The sequence below is a fragment of the Eurosta solidaginis genome, chromosome 2 (assembly GCF_040869045.1).
Source record: "Eurosta solidaginis isolate ZX-2024a chromosome 2, ASM4086904v1, whole genome shotgun sequence".
NCBI lineage: Eukaryota > Metazoa > Arthropoda > Insecta > Diptera > Tephritidae > Eurosta > Eurosta solidaginis.
Window position 1 is genome coordinate 287,981,149 of NC_090320.1, and position 27,473 is coordinate 288,008,621.

At 34.3% G+C, this 27,473-nt stretch overlaps 2 protein-coding genes across 7 annotated transcripts in view; one reads left to right on the forward strand and one right to left on the reverse strand.

The window, feature by feature from the left end:
* The first annotated feature begins 1,060 nt into the window (after positions 1 to 1,060).
* Positions 1,061 to 11,939, forward strand: Grip71. 2 transcript variants are annotated; one of them, XM_067768382.1, is made up of 6 exons: positions 1,061 to 1,382; positions 1,449 to 1,607; positions 1,754 to 1,892; positions 6,607 to 7,100; positions 7,164 to 7,439; positions 11,097 to 11,939. In XM_067768382.1, exons 1-6 carry the CDS (start codon positions 1,193 to 1,195, stop codon positions 11,642 to 11,644), a joined length of 1,806 nt encoding a protein of 601 aa, XP_067624483.1. In that variant the 5' UTR covers positions 1,061 to 1,192; the 3' UTR covers positions 11,645 to 11,939. The 2 variants fall into 2 exon arrangements, with proteins under 2 accessions (XP_067624483.1, XP_067624482.1); XM_067768381.1 differs by having other exon boundaries at positions 6,607 to 7,439.
* Positions 10,510 to 27,473, reverse strand: part of Irk3 (Inwardly rectifying potassium channel 3) — a 33,876-nt gene continuing 16,912 nt past the window's right edge. Inside the window, exons 7-8 of one of the 5 annotated variants that reach the window (XM_067768386.1) lie at positions 26,864 to 26,958; positions 10,510 to 10,977 (exon numbers count right to left, since the gene is read on the reverse strand). In XM_067768386.1, coding sequence (XP_067624487.1) covers positions 26,902 to 26,958 — 57 coding nt within the window. In that variant the 3' untranslated portion in view covers positions 10,510 to 10,977; positions 26,864 to 26,901. Of the gene's footprint in view, positions 10,978 to 11,562; positions 14,152 to 16,792; positions 26,959 to 27,473 lie in introns of those variants that run through there. The other 4 variants (XM_067768385.1, XR_010949916.1, XM_067768383.1 and 1 more) reach the window with 4 other exon arrangements.

Sequence of the window (27,473 nt, forward strand, 5' to 3'; positions counted from 1 at the left end):
AACCAGATAAATATCAGGATCACAACGTTGTTGTTGCCATGGTTCAATTATGTACAGGTTGGCTCATCTCATCAGCTGATTATTTATGTCATTGCATGGTCGAAGGGATTGTCAAAAGGAGATGGCAAACTCAAAATGAAACCAACACATTGGCCACATTTTACTTACACATACAAAAACTGCTAAGTTTTATGTTTCCATTCCATACCATTCGCACCAACACCAATACACAGAGTTTGACAATTTGAACAGACATATTTTGTTGCTTTACAGATGAGCCAACCTGTATATAGTTGAACCATGGTTGTTGCATTTGCATGTTAAATTTCTATCCGTATCTCGCTCAAGTCTCAATGGAACGTTACTAACCCTCTCGTTTTTGATAACTTGGCACCACTCAATAGCTGTCAGAACGGCATTAACTTCATAGTGTACAAGTACAAGTGTGTTGACTTATCTGTCAAGCATTCTGACAGGCACTCGCTGGATTCGGAATGACAGCGAATTCAAAATGGATACCATTACCGAATGCTCCGAATGATTGAAAAATTGAAAAAGTCCATACGATTGGTAGTCAAAAATGTTGTCGTTGAGACTAAAAATGCGACTCTAGACCTGAGATTTCCATCAGGTGAGCGAGGCTGTTTGTAGTTTTGACGTTTATCGCTTAGTGAACACACTTGGTATAGGTACACTATGATTAACATTGTTTACTATATAGTTTGGCAGCTTAAGTAGAGGTTATGTTGCGAATAGAGTGGAAGGCAGTGGACTAGGCAGTCGAATGTCATATAATGAAGGAATGGTGTTCGGAGATTTTTCGAAGTTAAAAAAAAAAATGATAAAACCTTTAATATAAATAAAACTATTGTTTTAATAACAACAAAAACGCCATATATATTCTGTATACATAAATATGTAAGGATTATCTCACTTTAAAATTTGAATTAAATAATCTAAAGTTTTGTTTTGAAACTGAGTCGAGAACTGTGCGTGTGAATGTGCGAATTTTCACCGATCAGCTGTTAGTTGCGCTACTTGGTAAAATTTACAATGATGATTAACTTATTCGCCACCAACTGTCGCCGCAACTAGGTTTACACAATTTGACAGTAGTTTTCAAAATTGAAACCTAATTTTTTTTCAATTTGTGTTTTTTGTTATTATTAATTTATTATTTAAAAAAGGAAAAATGTATTTAATTTCGACGGGGAAAACTACAGTGCTATCGGATTTCAATAATTTAGAAACCAAATCCATTTATCAGCATGCGAATGGCGAGACCACCGACTTTCAATTCTATGCGCGGCAACGCTTATTTCTGGAAGTGAACAAAAAATCTGGACTGGAAATTATGCGGATAAAAGATAAAGGAGAACAGAGTAAGCTAAAAATATAATTGTACGATACATTTAATCTCTAATAAGACATCTGTGTATAAAATCAAGATTTAGAAATTCAACGCGTGCGCAAATTGACAATTGGAAATGTTTACTGTGTCGCTTGCGCCAAGCAATCACTGGAGGAAATGGCATTTGGTGGTGTAAATGGTGAAGTAACTTTATACAATTATAAGAATACTGAATTTATTCATCGTTTTAAAGCTGGTGAGTGTTGTTGGTTTGGTGAAGAAACTATTATTTTGGAAATGGTTAATTGTGTGTTGTGGTAGGAACAGAGTGGAAGATCTCTTTTAACTCAGTCTTGAAGATTTATGAAATAATGTTTTAATTTATTGCTTTTTTATGCACAGAAAATAATCGTAATGGCGTACTCTATTTGGATTATAATGGCACAGATGAGTATATTGCATCCGTTTTTGAAAATGGACAAATCAATGTTTATGGTACTAAAACTAAAACAAAAGTTGAAAGTGTCAATATTGATGGAAAGTAAGTTTTAGAGTTGAATAAGATCAGGGTTGGGCATTTTAACACATAAACGTTTGCTGTTATTCAAAAAATTCTTGGTTTATTGAAGTTTAGAATCAATTTGATTCAAAATTGGGATCGTTTACAGACTGCACTCCGGATGCTTTCGACATTATTCGCAACGATATTGGAATCATTTAGCAATTGTATTCCGAAAGATTTCGGTATTATTCGAGACTATATTGGTATCATTAACGAACTACTTTACGGGAAAGTTTGTTATTATTCGAGACTGTAAATTATTTAAATTTAACATAAGTATAATATCACTGCATTTTATGAGTTTTTATTAGGTGGGGCCAAAAAAATGAAAAAAGGTCCTAAAAGTTGGAAGTAATACCCGCCGGTTCTTTTTTTTCAATAGGGATATAACACTCGCTTACAAAAGGAAACAACGCCAGTGGGCTTTATTTCTTTTTCTAAAAGGTGATAAAACCCGCGGACGTTATTTCCTTTTCTCGATTGGCGTTATTTCCCTTTTGAAATTTAAAAAATTCTTGCAAAATAACTAAATTTATCGCCCTTTTTTAATTCCAATTCCGGCAGCACCTTGGGGAAAGATAAAGAAACGTTGCTAACCACGTACAAAGCAATTGGCCGGCCGCTCATGAGCTACGCGTGGGTGGGTTACAGGCTGCAGGCCTGTCAAAATGCTGCTATCAGAACTGCCACCGGATGTCTCCTTATGACCCCCGAAAACCACCTACATAGTGAGACCAAAGAGCTCAACATTAAAGCGCACAGCGAAATGCTGAACAGGCAGTTTTTGATAAATTGTCATAAACCAGGACATCATAGCAAGCTTACAAAACGCTGATTTTTCGTTTATAAAACGTTTAAAAGAAAACGTAAAATAATCGAAATGGAACGGTGATTATAAGCTTTAAAATGTAAGTTTACATAAAATTGTATAAGAAAGCAATACATTTGAGTTTTGTATATAAAACTAAATCATTAACAAACCTCCGGACTCAACGCTTACAAAAAGATTGTGATGAATGGTTATGATTTTTAGACAATGTCCTGCGCCGATGAATGCGCGAACTCCATTCTCAGAGTCCAATACCCGCTGCTCGCAGTTGAGGAAAGCATACTCCAGCGCCACTTCAACACAATTTCGATCTATATAAATCATTCACTTAATTATTTTTATAATGTTGGTCTCCGATAGTGAGTCCCCGAGTTCCAAAGACTGTCTATCTACTTTGTTGCGCATAGTCAGCAAAAAAAGCCAACGGGCTGAAAGTTGTCCATATCAATGCGCAAAGCCTTTATAAAAAGCTTGACGAGTTGAGGTTTCTGTCAGAAGGCTCCGATATTGATGTCATATGTGTTTCAGAAACATGGTTTTCTTCGTTTCATAAAAAATGACATGGTGAAGATAAATGGATACCAACTTTTCAGAGTTGATAGAAGTGGTCATGGTGGTGGTGTTGCGATATATGTAAAAAGTAGTATGTCTTGTAAATTGTGTTGTTGTTCTAGTCCAGGTGATCCTGTGGAATATGTGTTTGTTCATATGTTTTATGAAAATAATAGTAGGCTTCTTATCGGTTGTGCATACAGGCCGAATCGACTAGTAGATTTTTCCGCATTTATTGAATTTCTTCAATCGTTACTAATAGACTATGACAATATTATCATCGCTGGAGATTTTAATAGTAACCTACTGGTGGATGCCACTTTAAAACAAAGCATGGAATCTCTGGGACTTTTTCCCACAAACTGTGCTATACCAACGCATTTCACAAATACTAACTCTTCTCTATTAGATTTATTTTTTGTCAATGATCTTCATAAAATGATTCACTACACGCAACTATCCGCCTCCTGCTTCTCAAAACACGACCTGATATTCCTAAACTACAACTTCCAAACATCATGTAGACCAAGTTCGTTCGCGTATCGCGATTACAGAAGTATAGATTATTATTCTCTTGCTGAGTCCGTTGAGTCGGTTGAATGGAGCTTGATTCGTACGTTGACTTCGGTTGATGACCAGACAAAGTTTCTGCAGGATAACATAAATAAGTTATTCGATGATCACGTTCCACTAAGAATAAAAACACCTAAATACAAGAATAGCCCTTGGTTCAATGCTACATTAAAACACCTTATCCACCTTCGTAACCAAGCCTACTCACGATGGAAAAGGTACAAAACAGTCGAAGCGCATAGCTGCTTTAAGCAGCTCGGCTTACTGCAAACAAAGCCATAAGGCTGGCCAGGCAAATTATTTTAAGTATAAGTTTAATTCTGCTTTGGATACAAAAGAAAAGTGGAACAAAATCAAACAAATAGGAATTGGTAAGCCCAAAAGTGACCTGTCTCATCCCCCTGATGTCGTCATCAACGAAATAAATAATACTTTTGTAAGACTACCAAACTCAGCCGACAATGTGTGCATTGATAACTACTCCGCGCGTGTTAATGTTGACACTAGCCCTTTCGAGTTTGTTTGTGTCGATAATTGTGATGTTGTCCAAGCCATACTTTCTGTGAAGTCTAACGCAATGGGGCTTGATTGTATATGTTTAAAGTTTTTAAAAGTCATTCTTCCAAAAATCCTTCCCCACATTATTTACTTGATCAACTCAATTTTGACGACCGGTGTCTTCTAAATATACTGGAAAGCTGCAAAAGTTATTCCAATCCGTAAACAAAATAATGAGTATCGACCAATAGCCATACTCCCTTTCCTCTCTAAGGTCGTTGAACGTATTCTACATGGGCAAATCGTATCATATGTACATGAATACAAGCTCCTGTCAGACAGTCAGTCCGGTGTCAGGTCAAAACGGAGCTGTACAACGGCACTATTATCTGTGACAGACGAAATTCGTGAGCGAGTGGATGAAAGCTACATTACCTTCTTAACACTTCTTGACCACTCCAAAGCTTTCGATTCTGTAGACCACACTCTGCTCTGTAGGAAGCTGGAAAACCTATTTAACTTCTCTGGTCATGCAGTTGCCCTTATAAGATCATATCTTGGCGATAGAACTCAAGCAGTATGTATAGATGGTGAAAAGTCCGACTTCCTACATGTCTTAAGAGGCGTCCCTCAAGGCTCTATCCTGGGTCCTCTGTTATTTGTTCTGTACATCAATGACTTACCCGATGTCCTTAAGTATTGTAATGTTCATATCTACGCTGATGATGTGCAGTTGTTTACGTGTTGTCCTCGTGATCAAACTAGATTATGCATAAGTAACTTAAACCACGATTTGAATCAAATATTTTCATGGGCTGCTATGAATGGCTTATGTATAAACCCCAATAAGTCAAAATGTATTGTTATTCATAGAAGGTTTTTTCCCACTAATGATTTAGAGAATGTAGTGTTTGACAATTCCCATATAGAATACGTAGATACGGCGAAAAACTTAGGTATAATTTTTAACAAAACATTGACATGGAAAGACCATATTTTTAGAACAGTTGGAAAAGTGTATGGAATGCTTCGTACACTATGGTTAACACAGTATTTCACGCCTTTGCACATAAGACTACTTCTCGCTAAAGCGTACTTAATACCTACGCTACTCCATGGTTGTGTGATTTACTCAAACTGTGACTATCTGTGCAAGAACAAACTAAATGTTGTTTACAACAACATTGCTAGATATGTTTATGAGTTGAAAAGACTTGACCACGGATCACAACATGCTGAAAGGTTGCTAAACATTTTTTTCGAAAATCTTTTAAAAGTCAAAACACTGTCCTTCCTCCATAAGTTGACACACACGAAGGAATCTGACTATATCGTAAGCTTATTTTTCTGCAATCATCAAGATCGGTGCTTCTTCTTAAGCACATAAGATACCGCACGCTAACCTCTGAGCGCCAATTCTTTGTTACTGCAATACGTCTTTTGAACTCCCTACCTACAAGTCTTCGACTCTTAAGTAATGCTCTGCACTTCAAAAAAGAGCTAACATCATTTTTTAACGACTCTTAAACTGGATCTCAAATTGATGTTGTCATTTCTAAGTCCTTTTCCTTTCTCTGTGTCTTCTTTCTTCATTTGTTAAATACTATTCGATCTATAACCAGCCAAAGGTTATCATCACTACTGCTGTCTTTTAATATTTATTAATTACTTTTATTTAGTTTTAAGATTTACATTTACATGCATAAATATTTCACTATTATCCGTTATATTTAATTTAATTTGATTAATCTAATTTATTATTATTATAAATGTTCAATTTTTTATAGCTCATGCTATTCATGACTAGCACTGTTAAATAATTTGTCAAAATTGTTGTGCTGGGAACAAATTTTCAAATAAATACATACATACTACACGAAATGTGTCTCTACATAACACCAGCCATCTTTTCAATTGTAATGTGGAACCAACGCCTTTAACGCGCATGTCTCTTTGGTTCAACTCTATTAAAGTTGCCAGTTTCCTTGAGCTTCCGTTAGGGTATATTGATTACAATTTGTGAGTGGACGCACCTATTGGTGCAAGAAGGTGGAGGAGATTTTGCGTATTTCGCCAGGATTTCCAAACTTTGTTCTAAATTTTTAGGTATTAAATAAACATTTACACAATAACAATTATTCTTTAAAAACTGTAAAAAAAATGTTATTCGAAATGCGCCCATCCCTGATCAAAACACGCTTAACACTGCTATTTTAAATACCAGGCCCATTTACATTGCAGCTCCACATTGGCACGCTTTCATCCCGCTAAACGTTTTCAGCTATCGATAGCATCATTTAAGGGCGCTGTTACCGTTTATGATTTACAAACAAAACGTAAAATATTTAATTTAAATGATGCACATGCTTCACCGTGCCGCGATCTATGCATGTCTGTGGCAACGCCTGATACGCTAATAAGCGTTGGTTATGATTGCATTGTTAATGTGTTTGATACACGTCGTAGAACGGCACAAAACAAATTGACACATCCCCATCCATTATCAACAGCAGCTATGAGTACTTGCGGTACATACTTGTGTGTGGGAAATTTAAAAGGAGAATTAATTTCCTACGATATGCGTAGCATTAAAAAACCGTTAGCTACAAAAAAAGTGCATGATTGTTCTATAACACGATTGGCATTTGTGCCCTTGCCAGAGGATGATAATAGCATGACCACAAGTTTAGGCAATATAACAGCTAATAATACAGATAATACATCAGATATGTTAGGTGACGGTGTACAACAAAAATCTGCAGTCACACGACCACATGACTCATTCTGTGATTTTTTAGATTTTCAAACAAACAAATTAGATCGCAAATCTGCACGTTTTACAATGCGACGCGATAGCTTCGATTGGGATACGCTGGGACGTAAAGCCCCAACTAGTCACGAACAAAGTCAAACAAATGTATCAAAGTTAAATTTGAGTAGTGAAACTGCCAATAGCACGACAAGTGCAACATCCACTGATAATTCAACAGATGGCAAGCTGAATTTAAGTTTTGAATATGTAAATACACGACGTGGCAGAAGCGGCGAAGAGGGCAAACAGCGTATATTTCCCGGTAAGTATTATAAAGTTTATTAACTACAAGCTTATATGACTATACATGGACGCGAAGTACTACAAAAAACTAATCAAATTTAAAAAGATTAAATACATGGAGAATAATATTGATATCAATAGTTCAGATAGCAAGTTAACGTGGAAGCATCTTAAGCATGCTGTAAACTTAACGGGGCCACAAGAAAAGATCTTCACGGTGATCGTAAAAGGTGTGACATATGATACACCTCGCGATATTGCTGAAGCATTGAACTCCTTCTTTATAGATAGCATTTTTGATATAAACAGGGAAATTGAAGTTGTTCAGAGTCAGAACGACTTCCAATATACAACTAGGTCATGTTTAAAATTCGAAGAAATTACGGTTGAGGATGTTATACTTATAGCAAAAACGTTCAAAAATAAAACTGGAGGGAAAATTTTACTTTCAGAAGGCCTTATTAAAGATTCGGTATCGTACATGGGTTTCTTCATACAACCGCTATAAACAAATCCATGACTACTGGAATAGTGCCAGACATGTGGAAAATTTCGACAATAGTACCAATTAGGAAAGTAAAAGATTCTATAATGGCAGAAGAACTATGACCGATAAATACATTGCCGAACATAGACAAAATTCTGGAAATTGTAATAAAAAATCCAGGGGCTAATCTGTTATTCGTTTTATAATATAATTCCTTGCAAAATTATTAATTTTGGACTTTAAATATATTTGAATCAAGATAAAAATTATTTCGGAAATACTACCGGACTAAAAAAATAAAAATACAGATTTTACTTTTATATGTGAACTTTTATTGAAAAAGTTCAAAAAATAAAAAGGATGCATGATTCGACATGATATTGCTATAGGGATACCTGGGAACTCAAACATTTTCACCTAGGACAATTTTTTGACCAGGACTTTTTCGACTCCGAAAAAAAATATAATTATTATTTTCCGTCCCTGAAAAAATCAACTGGTTAATTACTTAGAAAATAATAAAATCCTTATAAAGGAACAATCAGGTTTCCGAGAAAGTCACTCTTGCGAGACGGCGTTAAATTACGTCATATCTAGCTGGAAGGAAGAGCTGAGCCTAAAAAAACATATAGTAGCAGTTTTCATTGACCTGAAAAGAGCATTCGAAACAATTGATAGGAATATAATGCTCGATAAACTACAAAAAATTGGTATTAGGGAAAATGAATTGCAGTGGTTTAGAAGCTTCTTAACAGACCGGAAACAAAGAACAACCATCGAGTCAGTAGTCTCATCCGAGGAACAAGTGGACATAGGCTTACCACAAGGGTCGGTATTAGCATCAATCCTGTTCAACATTTACATAAACGATATATCATCAGCACTGAAATATAGTAAAATCAGGTTGTTTGCAGATGATGCGCTACTTGAAGTAAATGAAACGGACATTTCAATAGCAAGGAACAAAATGCAAGAAGATTTGGACTCATTGTATAGATGGCTTTGCATTAATAAACTCAAGCTTAACGTTAACAAAACTAAGTTCATGGTTTTATCTAGGACGACCAATAAAGAATCAATTAATTTAGATCTAAAAATAATGAATACGAGCATTGAGGGTGTCAAAATATTTAAGTACTTAGGGATCCTGATTGACAATAAACTGAGGTTTACGGCTCATATTGATTATATTGTTGCCAAAATGGCCAAAAAAATAGGATTTTGGAAGAGATCATGTAAACTTATTAGTAAGAAATATAAGTTGAAAGTTTATAGCATAGTACAGGTTTACAAGTATGATATGTATGAGAAGGAAACAATTCCTTTCTCTTTCTAACACACTGCCGCTTGACACTTCGGTCAGTGTCAAACTATTGTGGAACCTGCGTTTGACACTGAACGAAGTGTCAAAATTACCGGGGTTGCTGTCGTAGAAAGCGACGCAGGGAAACAAAAACAAGGAACGGAATATCAGATATGGGTTGCTGTGATAGTAAATGTTTTTGAACAAATTTAGTATGAAAATGTAGTGCACCTATATGGGTCCTACATAAAATTATACAAAAGTCTTGAATTGGGGTATCTGAGGCCGCGTAGTTATTCCAGTATTAAGAATGCAAACATTTCTGCTAAGTTTTTCTACCCGTTCAGAAAAAAAGTTTGAAGCCGAGGTCGATTGTAATAACCCGTCCAAAAATGTGGAAAGAGAAATGAAAAGACGCGTTTTGTCATGTTATCAATAGTCCAAAAGCGAACAAGTATTCGAATTATTGGAAGCGAGACAAAAAAACGTCTATTAATACCTCTCCCGACGGTTTTGGTGGTGGTTTAGCAATCGTCCCAGGTAATAAAGTATCACAATTTGTTAATTAAAATTGACTAAAATATATGGATTTAAAGAGAGATGTAATTAAGTGCTCGCTTGAGAGTAAATAAGGATATTTCTTTGTAATTTTACAATAAAGATTTTACGCAGTTTTCCTTAGCAGCTACTACACTTTTCTTGGATCTAAGAAGTACAACAAAAAAACGAATAAGAACAAGAATATTATCAGGTGAGCGTGGCTGTGCATAAGCGTGCTGCTACATATCTTACTTGTAGACCTGTACTATGGTTTATAGATCCATCATAGAACCGCACTTCTTATATTGCCCTACAATATTCTTTATTGCCAATGGTACACAAGTAGACAGGTTACAAATTATGCAAAACAAAGCTATGCGATTTATATTGAAAATGAGGTACGACACTTCCATAAAGATTATGATCGATGCACTAAACTGGTTGAGTGTGAAACAGTTGATATTTTACCATAGTATGAAATTTGTATTTTATATCAAGTATGGTAAATTACCAGCCTACCTAAGTGAAACACTTGTTAATCTGAATGAAACCCGCGCTTACATAATCAGGGAAAATAATAATTTTAGATTACTTCTTTCCAAAACAGAAATGGGCAAGCAAAATATATTTTACAAAGGCCTGAAATGTTTTATTGAACTACCTAATCATGTTAAAAATTGTGAAAACTTAAACGCCTTCAAAAAAAGTGTATTAAAATATTGCAAAACCCTTCCAATAAGTATTTCATGTTACATCCTTGAGCGTACATTGCAACCCAAACAGACACAGAGGAACCGTATGCATCAGGTCAAATACATATATCGCTGGCAATCAAATTGGGAAAGAGTTCCTGAAACTATCGTGCCAGACAAACAGTTGGAGTGTTCATTAGAATCACGTCTATTCCTACAAAAATAATAAAACAATAATATATTATAATTAATTATGTTTACATAAAAGCTGGTACAGGGTGAATTGGAACCACGTCCTTTCCAACCGTCCGATAAGAGTGGCTCTTTCTGCTGAGCTGCTAGCTTTTGTGTTGACCGGAATCAAATGCATTCCGACAGCATAAATACTAAAACTGTGTAATCATACGTCTTGGAGTAGGGCAGGATTGAGAGCACGTTCCTTCCAACCTCCCAATGAGATGACTCCAAGACTCGCCCGTTGGAACCACCAGTTCCCGTGCTGATCGGAATCTCATGCATTGCGACACCCAAAATTCTAGAAATCCTATTATTATTAAAATGTACTTATAATTTGTAATAATATAAGTTTTTGGCTTAAAACACCGTAATAATAAATAAATAATAATAATAATATATTAAAATTTAAATGTTTAGTAATACCAACGATACCGTTACGCGATCGCAATAGCCTTTCCAAAGTTGTTACAAATTTGAAACAAATTGATGAAGAAGAAATTGCACATTTAGCAGCACAACAAAGTAATAATGGCGATAGTGATAAAGAGAACCCCAACACTAATATGAATGAAGATAATTCAGCTGCGCAACGGCATACGCCTACAATTGCTTGCAACAGCACACCGCCAACGAACACTGCAACCGAAGAAGCTGCTGATAATTCTAATTTGAATACAGTACCAACAGCTGAATTATCACAACAGCTTTCTGATTTACGCACCGAAATGAACAAACGTTTTCAACAGCTTGAATCGGAAATAAAATTTAATGCTGAACAAAATAAATGGCAAATTTTTACACAAACGGCTGATATATGGGCAAGACAAATGAATACTACAGAAGATATACGTGATGCGTTAAGCTATTTGTTACAAACTGATCCTTTTGTTCATGAATTTTTGCGTTTGAAAGAAGAGAATGAGTTGTTAAAAGCGGAGTTGCAGCAATTTCGTGCGCAAAAATAGGCGTTGTAGATGAAGCTTGTTTGTAGATAATTACCATATTAAAAATCGAACTGAATAGAAATGTAGTTAATTAAAATTAAAGGAAAAGAAAATATTCATTTATAATGCATAATTGTAAAATAATATAAAAGACTTTATGCTACCAAAATAACAAATGCGGACTTAAAAACATATGTACATATCTACTGTTTAAGATTCAAAGAATTTTATTATGTTACTAAATACACTTTATTAGCGTAAATATTATATTTGCACATGAATAAATTGAACTGTTATAATACAAATTAATACATAATTGCTTTCCAGCAACATTTTAACTAATATATCGTTAGCTTATTGTGCAAATGTGCTAAGTCACTTTTTACAAATTTTACAGGAGAAAAAAAAAATGAATAATTTTTGAAATAACCTTTTCTTTTTCAAACTGTGGATGAGGATACCTTAGTTGCAATACTTTTGAGTGTAGAATCTTTGAAAAAGATAAATAAAAACCATGTATGCTAGCCCAGCAGTTATTTTATGACTTAGCACAATTTCCGCACTCAAAACTAATTTTGTCTCCTGACTTAGCAATTTTTACTCAATACGTTTCCCATCACTCCTCCCCTTTAATGATTGAAATGTAACACTAAAACTATATATTTCACAAAAAATATTATTTATTTGTCAAACTATTTCTAACGGTTCTAATCTGGATACTTTTGCCGGATGGTGCGCAGACAATAATTTATTTTTAAATTCAAACAAATGCTGGGTTGTGTCTTATTCCATAAAGGCAACTGACACATACTTTATCTACAAACTAAATGCTAAATCTTTTAATCGTTGTCAAGAGAGTAAAGACTTCGGTGTAATTTTTGACTCCAAACTCTCTTTTTCTAGTCACATTGACTCAATTGTTTCAAAATTTGTTGCAATGGTTGTGTTCAGTAGACGTAATACCAGTGACTTTAAGGGCCCTATGACGTTGAAGGCACTTTATATATCCTTGGTCAGAAGTGATCTTGAATATTGCTCAATAATATGGAATCCTTTCTATGAATCTAACTCCTATAAAATTGAGAGAGTTCAAAATTTTTTTTACAAAAATTGCTTTACGTATGCTTCACTGGTCAGACGACCTCCAATCATATACCAGCAAGCACAAATTGCTTGGTCATCAGGCTTTGCATGACAGAAGAGCTTTAATCTCACTCATGCTTGCCTATAATGTAATAAACTTTAGCAATAATTGCTATGATTTATCCAATTTGTTCATTCCATATATTCCACTGCGTGATCTTCGGCATAATAGATTATTTATCGAAATAACTCATAAAACGAATTATGCTATGAATGAACCTATAACTAGGACTATACATCTAGCAAATCGATTCAGTAGTGTTATTAATTTTAATAACAGCTTATATAAGTTTAAGCTTGAATTGTTTTCTATTTTTAACTAGTCTGTAAGAAAGCATGTAGTTATCGACATGTAAGAATTGAAGTAGATTATGGTCAGCGCAAAGCATTTATGAAACACCAAAGACATGTCTCAATTGGGTGAATCCAATTTCAAAGGGTTATGTTCACAACCCTCTCAAGGAGCTGCCAGCGCAATATATAGCCTCTCCAACCCAATTGTCAACCTCACCTAACCGTGGCGAATCCTGTTTCATTGGCAGCCGAAGCTCTGGCGACACCAAGTTCCTCATGGGGGAGGGCGGAATGGCCTAGAAGGTTTAATGTGGTCATATAAATCGTTCCCGAGATGGTCAGGCTAGTACCTTAATAGTGCTTTGTTACCGGAACGTACCGGATCTATATCCGGAAAAGGACCATCAACATCGCTAACACTCCCCAATGCCTTCGTGGAGTGGCTTTATCGTTAATACGACAACAACAATAAAGCATGTACTCTTAGACTGAATGAATTAAATAAATAAATAAAATACGCGCACAAGGAAAATACTAGTAATTCAGATTGATAATATTGACAGGTTGACTTAGAACATTCTTTTTAAAAGCTGACGACTTAGCACATTTACACATAATTGCCCACAGCACGTAAAAACGAAAAAATATTTTTTTTGTGATCGATGTATTTTGAATTCAGTTTAAAAACTGCATTAAATTAAATTTTTCACATTTTCACATTAAGCTAAGGATATTGAAATTGTGTAGGTCCACACCAAAATGAAAAATTTACATCATAAGTAGTTTCGAGAAATTTGACAAAGTTTATTTTACCATTGATGCCAAAGAAGTGTTGCTTTTTTATATGGAGTAAGTTTGCCTGATTAAGCATAAAACGAAGGGGTTACTTGTATTTTAAATTAATATGCCCCTTTAGCCATTATAAGCTATTAAAAAAAGTAAACGTTACGTTTTACTGCGTCCAGTATGTAAATGTGTCGATATGAATGATATGAATCTCCATACAAATAGGAAAAAATTATATTGTTGCAAAAATTATATAACCTCCAGATTAGCGACGTTGGTAGTTGGGTGATTAATAACTTAGATATCTGCAAGTGGAAGGGATTAACTTTAGAAGATTAATTTTTTCAAAATATGTAATATTATTATTGTTATACAGCAAATAGGTGGTAAATCATCAAATTAGAACAAAAGGAGCGCAAGTTACAACCATAAATTTCTGATACCGTTAAGTTAGGGATTTTAGAAAAATTTCAGATATGGCCTTTTTGTTCTATCGCCTCTAAATATTTTTTGCTTTCTTAGTAAAAAATTTTAATTGGAAAGCAAACATAAATTAGTTTTCTTATAAGAACTTTAAAATTTTTCTTAAACAATAAAAACAGATTTGGTTCATAAACAAATTTTTTTGTCGGCGGATAAACCTTATAGTTTACATGCATACTTGTGAAAACCGCGCTAAGCGACCAGAACTATATTGGTTAATTTTTTCTTGCCTTTCAAATAAAATTTATATTTAAGCGAGTAGATTAAGTTTAGAAACGTTAGAAAAAAATATCCCAAATAACTAATTTCAGTTCAAAAAAGTTACAATTTTACCATGTGTAAATTAAAAATTTGTTAGTTTAAAATTACATTTAAATTGAAAAATACGATCTTGTCGTGATCGTCACAAATTTTATTCTGAATTTTTCTTTCAAAGATATTACAGTTTACAAAATATCAAAAATCAATAGAAATTTCTTAGGTTATATTATTTGTTTAAAAAACAGTGACCATACAGATACAGTAGTTGTTCTAATACTTCATGTTTATAATATGTTATTATTCTAAGAGCCCGTGACGGCCAGACTTTTGTCTTTTTATAAAGGTTGAAATTTCGTCAGTGCATACTTCCAACTGAAGCAGGATCGTTGGTCTATTATAAAACTTGAATCATGGTGGCTTTAACAGATATCGTGCAAAAATTTTGCAGAAAAATAGACCTTTCTTTCGTCGTTTTATAAAGACTGATTTTCATATATGGTCTTCATCACGATATAAGAAGCCACTAGCCTCATTGCCAGACACTTTCCATAGTGGCTTTGATTAGCCAGATATTTTTAATCTTTCTAAACTTCAAAGAACATCGAAGTAATTTTATACTGAAATTCGAATACAAAATCTTTAGAAAAAACTTTTAAAACTTTGTTTGCCTTAAAAAACTTTCAGCTTTCATTTTATGAAAAAGTAGCAATTTATCAGTCAAACAAACCACCTCTGTATAGCTAAATGGTTAGCGCAGCGTGCCTAACGTACTGATGATGAAGGCTTAGCACCCTTCGAAATGGATCTATCTGCGCAGCTATGGCAGGTTGTCTGAAAATTTTTCTACTTCCTATTCCAAAAACAAAATACAATTTTTCAAATTTAGAAAGATTAAAAAATAACAATAATTATCATTTGAAAAAAATTATTGTTCTGGCCTTGAGCTCGGATCGAACCTTGGAACAAATATAACTTAATATGTGTGCTTTTCGTATTTAATCTGGTTTTATGGCAGTATATAATAGATCACATAATTAGTTTGGGAACAAATATAACTTAATACACTGCGTTGCAAAAACGAGCTTTAGTTATGTCCTATGAACCAAATATACTTTTTCGGAAAGGGGAGAAAAAATAAAAATACACGTGTATCAGCGATTTTCATGTACACGTCAGAATTATTTTTTTTTATGTATAAAGTATAAAGCTAATAGTGTCCGTCTGTCCGCCTGTGTGAAAGACTTTGGATCGATTTTTAACCCTTTCCGTCATCCAACCGAGCTGCATTTTTTCAGGCAGACTCGTGCAAATGTCTGTATCACGTCAAATTAAAAAAAAAAAATTTATTTTTTTTTTATCAGTTTAAGATTTTCCTCAATTAAAAAAAAAATTGTTTTCACTTTTTTCGGCGTAACTTGAAGGCACTCCAAATTTTTAAACTACTACAGCGTTCCGAAAAAAAATTTGTTTTTCGACCCATCCTACTCCATATATTTGTAGTTTATCAATAGTAATTTTGTAACACTAAACTGTTTATGACTTTTACAACACTTACAACTGGTATGACAGATGAAACATTGAATTGATAATCAATATTAGCCGTGTTTTTTAACACGCGCGTATACGTTTCGTTTGCGCGTGTTAAAAAACGCCTATCTTCGCTTAGATAATGCTTAGGAGACCCATCTAGCGGCTGTGGTAAAACAACTAGCTACAGCAACAGGGTGTACCGAAAAGCGGAAACGCAACGCTCGTATGGCCATAGGGTATAACATATAGCTGAATCAGTTGCGATGAATTGTGGACACACATATAATACATAGAATTAGTGTACAGGGTGAAACAAAGACACATATTTCAGTTACATCTGAGTATAATGCGTATTGAAATTTAGTAGGACAAAATTTATGCGCAGCAATTTCAGAAGTGTATTTATAGTTTGTCTCTTAGCAGTCAATATAAAGTTTAAGCGTAAACGGATATACGCGTGTTAAAAAACACGGCTATTGCATCATTTAAATCAGGCATGCTTAACGAACGAAACGATATCATTTCGTTACGATAATCAACGCTAATAAACGAAACGAAGTCACTTCGTTTCGTTTATTAACGTTAAGATCGTCAAATTAACGTTAATTTGTCGTTCTTAACGTTAATAAACGAAACGAAATGACTTCGTTTCGTTTATTAACGTTGATTATCGTAACGAAATGATATCGTTTCGTTCGTTAAGCATGCCTGATTTAAATTCGTTTAATTTATTGTTTGATACAACACACTCTGTGCCGTTGGTGTTTTTGTTCCGATCAGCTGACAGTTGCGGTACTAGGAGACGTAAACTTTGACAATTGTTTTAAGTTCTGTTGTGCGAAAACGTATTTATATATAGGGCCGTTCCATTGGTTTATCGAGCTCTGGCTCTGGCTCAAATCTCATTGGAACGATCTGGATCAACTTTATGAGAGCTGGCAGCACTAATATAAAACATCTGTTTTGTAGAAAATAAGAACAAACGTACACAAAATTTTAAGATACTGATAGAATTATTAACTCGCACGCAAGGCGAATTCATTACAGGTGGTGTTATCCCATCAGCTGATTGCTTCTTCTTGATAATTTTCCATACAAAGCCTAGTACTGCAATATGTCATTTAATCGAAATCAATGGAAATTTTATTTTGACTTGACATTCTTCCGCACGGCGAATTGGTTGAATTCGCTTTACCACCACCTAGTATAGATTCGCCTTGCTCGCACGTAAGCAAACTATTTATTTTCCTGACATCATCTTCAAGTTGTTTACTCTTTCAGTGTTTTTGCTTTTAAATATGGCGAGATCTTTTATGTATACACAAATGTACACGTATTTAGTTCAGTGCTACAATGGCTCAACTATATGGTTGGCTCATCTCACCAGCTGATTTTATTTTTTTCATTTCACTGGAGTGGGGATTGTCAGAAGGAGATAGCAAACTTAAAAAGAAACCAACGAATTTACAACATTTTCTTACTACTTACAAATGCTGCTAAGTTTTATGTTTTCATTAAATTCCATTCGTCTAACACCAACACGCTAATTTTGGCAATGTGAACAAAGGTATGTTATTGCTGTAGAGATGAGCCAACCATATAGTTGAGCCATGAGTGCTACCAACTCAAAAGTGGTTAGCTGTCAAAAAATCTATTACAGAAAACGAAACGAACAGAACTGCTATACGGATCAGAAATTGAACCAGATAAATATCAGGATCACAACGTTGTTGTTGCATTTGCATGTTAAATTTCTATCCGTATCTCGCTCAAGTCTCAATGGAACCTAACTTATATTTCATCTGAGAAAACATGCAGTGCCCGACTCGAAATAACTTTTGTTACGTTTGTGGCTTATTCGCACCAAGCAAAAATTTTAAAAATATTACGAAAGCAGTGGTTAATTCGTTTCAGAAAATATTCAAGACTGCTTATGTTCCTTACTTGTGGTATACTCCGGAAGTCGTGTGCGACTATTGCTATAGAAATTTATGCAAGTTTACTGATGGAAGGTCAACAATAAAGTACGCTGTATCAACAATTTGGCTACCACATACGGAGCACTGCAATTAATTGTGCTGCTTTTGCGTAACTTTTACTCAAACTAAAGGGTACCAATACTTTTGCCGCAACATAATTCGCTACGCTAATGTAGAATCGGTTATTCCAACGGTTCTGTACTCACCAGAAGAACGTATAGCGCCTTCAATGGAGATTTTTGATGATGTTCCCGAATTAAGAGATGGAGAACCAACAGTAGTACCAACCTTGCTATCAATATTTCTTGCATCGAATGCGAGATGCGAGAATCCAGAAGTATCGGAATTTCTACCAACACCCAGTGATCTAGGGACTGCGGTGTCGCATTTAGTAACGCACGCCGACTTCAATGACCTTTTACGAGACGAAAATTTGTCAAAGAGGACAGCGGAACTCTTTGCATCCGGCTTTAAGCAGTGGAATATAGTGGCGGCTGATTTTAAAATAACAGCCGCTCGTGATCGACGTAGCACTATTCCATGTGACGAATTTTTTAAATTGCACGAAGATCGGGGAAAAACCTGGCTTATTTGCAAAAATTGGTTACCCTCATATTTCAGAGGAGTAGCGACTTTTCATCGATGCAACGGTCAACAGCCTTAAAGTCGTGCTGCTTCATATCGGTAACAAACATCCAGCTGACCCGATCGCATATGCCACAAACCTCAAAGAAACATACGATGGCATGGAATTAATATTACAGCTGATAAAGTACCAAGAGCATAATTGGAAAATATGCTGCGATCTGAAAGTGGTCGGATTACTACTAATGGGTGTTAAGCGTTGATTTCCAACCCACCGGTGCTTTTTGTGTACATGGGAAGGTCGCAAAAGAGATCAGCATTACCCTGAATTTTAGTGGAATGATTTATTGTGCGAATATGTTACAAAGTAGGCGTATAAAGTATAGAAAATCTACCATTGGTGCAGCTATCTGAAATCATTTTGCCACCCCTACACATTAAGCTCGGTGTCGTATCAAATTTTGTTAAAAAACTGGATCGTGAGGGCGAGGCGATTGCAAGTTTGCGCAAAATTTTTCCGAAATTGAGCGGGGCAAAGATTCATGCAGGTGGTTTTTAAGAAGGCAGTAACTTTATTTTTATAATGATTGGTATGATTTAATGGTCCGAAGATTAAAAAAAATAGTAGCAAGTTATGAATTTTCATCAAAATAGAATGCTATCGAACAACGTGCATGGAAAGGCACAGTTGCCGTTATTGAGCAGTTTCTTGGCAACAAACGAGCTGCCAATTATAAAATATTGTTGCAGAAATGATTTCGGCATATAGCGAGATGGTCATATTAATGTCGCTAAAGATCCATTTCCTTCACAATCATTTAGATTTTTTCCCTGATGATTTAGGAGGTTGTAGCGATGAGCATGGCGAAAGATTCCATCAGGACATTGTGGCTATCGAAAAGCGCTTTAAAGGACAAGACATTACGCATATGCTTGGCGAATACTGTTGGTCTATTTGTCGCGATACTGACACAAATACTTACACACGCAAAAATAAAAGGCCTAAGTTTCTTTAAAAGCATTGAAATTTTTAATATAACAATTTTTAATTTTAATATAATAAAATTAATAAAAAAATTCGGTTTTTTAGTGACCTGAAACTTTTACAAAAAACCGATAACCATTTAAAAAAAAATTCAGGAAAATCTGAGGATTGATAAAAATCTATTTTTTTTAAATTGACGTGATACAAACATTTTCACGAGTCTGCCTGCAAAAATTCAGCTGGATTGGGTCACGGAAAAAGGGTTAAATCGATCCAAAGTCTTTCACACAGGCGGACAGACGGACCCTACGAACTTTATACTTTATACATAAAAAAAAATTTTTTGACGTGTACATGAAATTCGCCGATACACGTGTATTTTTATTTTTTCTCCCCTTTCCGAAAAAGTATATTTGGTTCATAGGACAGAATGTGTGTAACGCAGTGATATGTGTGCTTTTCCGTATTTAATGTGGTTTTATGGTAGTAAACAATAGATCACACAATTATTTTGCGAATAAATATAACTTAATATGTGTGTTTTTCCGTATTTAATCTGGTTTTATGGCAATATACAATAGATCACACAATCAGTTTGTGAACAAATATAACTTAATATGTGTGCTTTTCCGTATTTATTCTGGTTTTATGCTAGTAAAAAATAGATCACACAATTAGTTTGCAAATAAATATAACTTAATATGTGTGCTTTTCCGTATTTAATCTGGTTTTATGGTAGTAAACAATAGATCACACAATTCGTCTGCGAATAAATATAACTTAATATGTGTGCTTTTTCGTATTCAATCTGGTTTTATGGTTGTAAACAATAGATCACACAATTAGTCTGCGAATAAATATAACTTAATATGTGTGCTTTTCCGTATTTAATCTGGTTTTATGGCAGTATACATTAGATCACACAATTAGTTTGCGAATAAATATAACTTAATATGTGTGCTTTTCCGTATTTGATCTGGTTTTATGGCAGTAAACAATAGATCATACAATTAGTCTGCGAATAAATATAACTTAATATGTGTGCTTTTCCGTATTTAATCTGGTTTTATGGTAGTAAACAATAGATCACACAATTAGTCTGCGAATAAGTATAACTTAATATGTGTGCTTTTCCGTATTTAATCTGGTTTTATGACAGTATACATTAGATCACACAATTAGTTTGCGAATAAATATAACTTAATATGTGTGCTTTTCCGTATTTAATTTGGTTTTATGGTAGTAAACAATAGATCACACAATTAGTCTGCTAATAAATATAACTTAATATGTGTGCTTTTCCGTATTTAATCTGGTTTTATGGCAGTATACATTAGATCACACAATTAGTTTGCGAATAAATATAACTTAATATGTGTGTTTTTCCGTATTTAATCTGGTTTTATGGTAGTAAACAATAGATCACACAATTAGTCTGCGAATAAATATAACTTAATATGTGTGCTTTTCCGTATTTGATCTGGTTTTATGGTAGTAAACAATAGATCACACAATTAGTCTGCGAATAAATATAACTTAATATGTGTGCTTTTCCGTATTTAATTTGGTTTTATGTTAGTAAACAATAGATCACACAATTAGTTTGCTAATAAATATAATTTAATATGTGTGCTTTTCCGTATTTAATCTGGTTTTATGGTAGTAAACAATAGATCACGCAATAAGTTTGCGAACAAGTATAAAGAATAAGTGTGGTATGTGTACTTTTCCGTATTTAATCATTAAATATACGATCATGGTAACAGAACTATAGTTCAACTGTAAATAAACATATATGTACATATTAGGCTGGTTCAAAAATCTAAAGTTTTTTTAGAGAGCTAGGGACCCTCCAATTATTTTACAAAATCTTAGCACAGTAAAACAATTGGAAGGCAGTGCTCAATAAGGTTAAGTTTTCATAAATTTCTGTAAAACTTAATTTTAGAAAGATTTGTTCGTTTCTTTTTACGGACTCAGAAGTAAAACATTTTAAGAATTAGATTACTGAATTGTAAAATTGTTATAATGCCTCAAATATAAAGTTTGGTGTAAAGCAATAGTCCCGAATAAATATACGAGGGGTTCGATTGAAAAATTAGAAAAGGTGCATTAACAGTGGCTACTTTTAAAGAAAAATAAAATTAAATTAACCAAAGAACAGAGAGAAAAATGATCGTTTCATCTCAAGGCAAAGAGTACTTAAAAAGCAAGAAAGTGCACTAGATTTGAAAAAGAAGAGAAGCAATTTTCTCCTCCTGCAAAATCCACTTCTCCTTCAATTAATTCAGCCGATGATGACTAAAATGATAGTTCAAGTGCAAAAAACTGTACAGAACATGGTACTGATGACGAATTTTATCAACCTTCTTCCAAAAAAAAAAAAAAAAAATTTTAAAGTTTTAGTAAGCAAGAACGAAGATGTTTCTTCACCAAAGGCTTAGAATAGCCTTTTTGATATGGGATCTCGACAATAAAGTAATTGGTACGGGCATTGATACAACAGCCGTCAATATTGGTATCAAAAGTGGTGTATGCATTTTCATTGAAAAACAGCTGAAGAAAGAACTTCTATGGTTTCCATGTCGCCACCACTTAATGGAAATAGTTTCGAGTAAGGTATTTACATTATGTTTGGGATCTTCAAGTTCACCTGAAAATCACATACATAAAGGTTAAAGTAATCATAGAAAGAAATTGTTCCATCAGACTACACACCACTAATTATTTCTCCTGGAGAAGTTGAGCTAAGAAATGGTGCCATGGAATCCTTGCTACATCATCTGAGTAAGAAAGACCATTTTCGAGATTACTACCTCGAACTTATTGGACTGACGATATTGGTTTAAGGCAACCAATAGAAAAAAATGATTCGAGAGCATTTGGGCATATAAATCGCGCTCGCTGGATCGTTAAGCTTATTTATGATGATCCTATACGTGTTTGGTGCTCGTACTATAACGACTTGTATAATTGCATTAGTATCGAATGTTCGTTTGTTGCCTTACGCAATGCTATACTTCTCAGTCTCAACTGATATCTTAAAGTTTACTAGTTTAATTTATAATGATAGTTTAATTTTAGTTCTTGTTCAACGTTAAACAAAATTGTAAATTTTTAATTAATTCCATATTTAATTCTATACTTGTATATATTTTTACGCTATCTTTTTTTTAATGTTACTTTGCTTTGTATTTTGTTAGTCGACCACTCTTGTTAGTTGACTTTAAATAATAAATAAATAAAAATAAATATAAAATGATCCTTTTCCACACTCAAGGAGTTTACTATCTATTATTATTATTCGTTTTGGAGCACTTTTGTATATGACAAACTGGGTAGAGACCCCAAACAGCAGTAATACAGCTTTCTATGACCAAATGTTTTGAAAAAAAGCTTATAGAACGCAGAGAAATTGGTGAAGAGATAGCTAAAGCCATTTCATTTTTTTGCAAGAAAGTGAGCTATGAAAAAAATTGAACATTGTGATTATGATGTCCGTCGCTTATTGAATAAGGATGTTTAGAGGAAATGCCAATTTACTAAGTGATAAATGTGAATTGGCAGACTTTACTAATAGTAAAGCAATGCTGTTGTTTACTAAGATCAGCAGGAAAAATAGTTGTTACTGCAGATTGTAGAGGATAATCGAAAACGCGTTCCGACTGAACCAACAAAAAAGGCCGTTTTTGAAAGCCTACAGAAACCGTTCACTTCTAAAGGCAAAATATAAACACTTTGATTTGATTATTTGTATTTCCTAAAATATGTACTTATTTTTAAAAAGATCCGTAATTTAAAATAACCAAATAAAATAAGTTTTTTTGCAAACTAAAATTTCTTGCCTTTTTTTTCAGAAGTTGTACAGAAATTTACGCTCTCACTTTTTTAAGAGCATTGAGCACTGCCTTCTAAATTACGTACGATTTTGCAATTTTGGCTTCTTCCTTGGCCTTAACATACAATTTGAGTTTTTACTATAATATCTCTAAACACCCTAATATATATATAAACAATCGAAAGAAATTTACTTTTAAAAATGACTGGCAAAATATTTGTCCAAACTCTAGCTAATTTAATTTCTGTGGAATATGCTTAATTATATCTACTTTGTTATTTTGGTAGAGCGAAAACTTTTTGTTTATCTGATTTTGAAAATTTCAGAAAGGTATAAATAGCGCGCAAAGAGTTTTCTAGCCTTGTACTGTATACTTAACAATCGTCGTAAGAGGTCACTATTTAAAATGAATTTACAAAATAATCTCGCTCTCCTGTTAGTTCTGCTTATAAGTCTTTTGAGCGGTGGAAGTTCGCGATTCCGCATTTTTAAGGGCGAAGATTCGAATATAGAGGATCGCCCTTATATGGTTTCATTACATTCTACTATGAAATATTTTTGCGCTGGCTCATTGGTAAATATGGAAACTGTAATTACAGCAGCTCATTGCTTGAGATTGGAAAAAGAGGAGTGGGTCAAAGTTAGAGCTGGTGGAACCAATAGTTATGGTGGAGAAAGCCGCAACGTGAAGCGTTTTATTAGGCCAGATGATTTTAATGAGACAACTAGACATATGGATATAGCCGCTATTAAACTGTGTTCACCCTTTACCAAGAGTCCTGCAATAAAAGCAATTCCGCTTTGCAAAACTAAATTAAAGAATGGTGATGAAATGCGAGTTAGTGCATGGGGTGTAAGATGTGAAGACTCAACTGAGCCTTCGGTTTTTCTCCAAACTACTGTCCTGAATATAGGATCAAAAAAGGATTGTGCTAGCAAATATAAGAATGTAATAACTTTAACATCATCAATGATTTGTGGACATGGTGCAGGTGTTACATGTCGTGGTGATGGTGGAGCACCGGGCGTTGTAAATGGACGAATTTGTACTGTGGTATCAACTGGGATGAATTGTGGTGACTCCAGATCTCCGGGTATATTTACAAATTTGAATGATAAAAAAGTTCTAAAATTTGTACAAAAATCGATGAAAGCTAAATTGAAGGGTGCTGTTTCAAATCGCTGCTGAGTGGAACAATGGTGGAACATCACCCTATCTCGACTGAACACCCCATTTCAGAATTTGTTTGATTAACGCTACAGCTCACGTCAAAAAATATTGAATTTATGCTGAGATAGGGCATAAACGAAATGACAGCTGAGATAGAATTATAATGCACTCATCAGTCAAAATGAAAATATTTATGTTTGTTTTATCTATAAATAAATATTTGTGATTGTGATTTAATTTTTGGTGGTGTGTTATAAATTTGTGTGGCATGTAAATACTTTAGGTTGTGGGCAAAACCGTTAATCAAGACTTTAAATTTCCCGCATGTATGAATAGATCATGGCGGCCACCGTGGTGTGATGGTAGCGTGCTCCGCCTCACACGCCGGCAAAGCAACATCAAAATTTTAGAAATAAGATTTTTCAATTAGAAGAAAATTTTTCTAAGCGGGGTCGCCCCTCGGCAGTGTTTGGCAAGCGCTCCGGGTGTATTTCTGCCATGAAAAGCTCTCAGTGAAAACTCATCTGCCTTGCAGATGCCGTTCGGAGTCGGCATAAAACATGTAGGTCCCGTCCGGCCAATTTGTAGGGAAAATCAAGAGGAGCACGACGCAAATTGGAAGAGAAGCTCGGCCTTAGATCTCTTCGGAGGTTATCGCGCCTTAAATTTATATTTTTTTTTTATGAATAGATCATGAAAATAAAAGAAAACTGCGGTAACTGCGGTTTCAAAGCAACTGGTATTTTTGTTTTTGTTCTATTTATAGAACTAAAAAGAATTAACCAATGTTGTCTATTTGTATAAATTAATTGCGCTCATTGCTTTTAAATGTATGAAAACATTTATTTGAAGCAAATTTTTATTTATAATTTATTTAATTATTTGGGAAAAATTTAAACAACGTGAAATCAGGACGGACATGTCTGGAAACGGCCACCAACAAAAAGCATAACTTTAACTCATGATTATATACAAAGTATGTACTGTGCAAAGAAAAAAATACGCTAGGAAGGCGATTGGGATAAAGTTTACAACAACTAAGGCATGCCGTGGTGGAATGCGTTTGTAACACTTCAACCATCGCAGGAGTGCGGTTTCAAATCACACTCCTGGGAGAAAAGGCTTTGAAAATATTTACAAGGTATAATCGAAACAGCTGTCGCCTTGTCCGTACTGATTTCACGTTGTTAAAATTTTTCCCAAATTATTAAATAAATTATAATTAAAAATTGCTTCAATAAATGTTTTCATGCAATTAAAATAGTCTAAGAGCCCGTGAAACAACTAGCCGCATTGCCTGACACTTTCCATAGTGGTGTTGTCCAGCCAGACACTTTTTGTAATGCAAAACTGTACTTTTTCATAAAATGAAAGTTTTTTTTTACGGCAAACAAAATTTCAAAAGTTTTTTTAAGATTTTGTATTCGAATTTCAGTATAAACTTGCTTCGATGTTCTTTGAAGTTTAGAAGGATTAAAAGTGTCTGGCTAATCAAAGCCACTATGGAAAGCGTCTGGCAATGCGGCTAGTTGCTTCATAAGAAGCGTGACGAAGACCATATATGAAAATCAGTCTTTATAAAACGACGAAAGAAAGGTATATTTTTCTGCAAGATTTTCGCACGATATCTGTTAAAGCGACCATGACTTAAATTTTATAATAGACCAACGATCCTGCTTCAGTTGGAAGTAGGCACTGACGGAATTTCAACTTTTTTTTTTTCACAGGCTCTTAGACTATTTTAATTGCATGAAAACATTTATTGAAGCAATTTTTGATTTATAATTTGGGAAAAATTTAAACAACGTGACATCAGGACGGGCAAGGCTGTTTCGATTATACCTTGTAAATATTTTCAAAGCCTTTTCTCCAAGGAGTGTGATTTGAACCCGCACTCCTCCGATGGTTGAAATGTTACAAACGCATTCCGCCACGGCATGCCTTAGTTGTTGTAAACTTTATCCCAATTGCCTTCCTTGCATATTTTTTTCTGCTTCAGTTGGAAGTATGCACTGACGAAATTTCAACTTTTATAAAATGACAAAGGTCTGGCCGTCACGGGCTCTTACTCTATATTGATCAGATATTATTATTATTTATCTAAATCAATATAAGTTAACAATGACATAGATTAACTTATATTTAAATTGAATAAGTAGGTTTGCTCCTCAAGTCGACGTTATACCATTATTAATCGTAGAATTTTATATCTAACTGAAACTGTCAATTTTCTTCATTTCCTTCCAAGTCCCCATCCTCATTGCCAGCTTTCATATCCACCTGAAAAATATAACAAACAGGCAGCAATTTATAAATGCACTATTATACTATTAAAAGCATTAAAATTTGTTGGTGCTAAAGACTTTAAAAAACTATTGTGACTACTTTGTAAATGGCCTCACCATCTCCATTTAAGTCGAGTGCAAGGTACTAGTATTGAAATATGTAACATCTGAAACAAGCTAGTTGCCAACACGGATTTTGCAAGGGAAAATCCACAATTTCCAACTTGCTTGAATTCACAACTATCTCAAATGGGTTTCGAGAATACATGCACACGGATGTTGTATACACAGATTTTAGTAAAGCCTTTGACAAAATATGTCACTCGCTACTTATTCATAAACTGGATATTCTGGGCTTTCAATCAGGTCTCACGCAATGGATATCGTCTTATCTTCTTGATAGAACTCAAAGAGTGATCTTTAAAAATGTTTTGTCCAATGTCATTGATGTAAGTTCTGGAGTTCCTCAGGGCAGTCAGCTTGGCCCAATTCTGTTCTTGCTGTTTATAA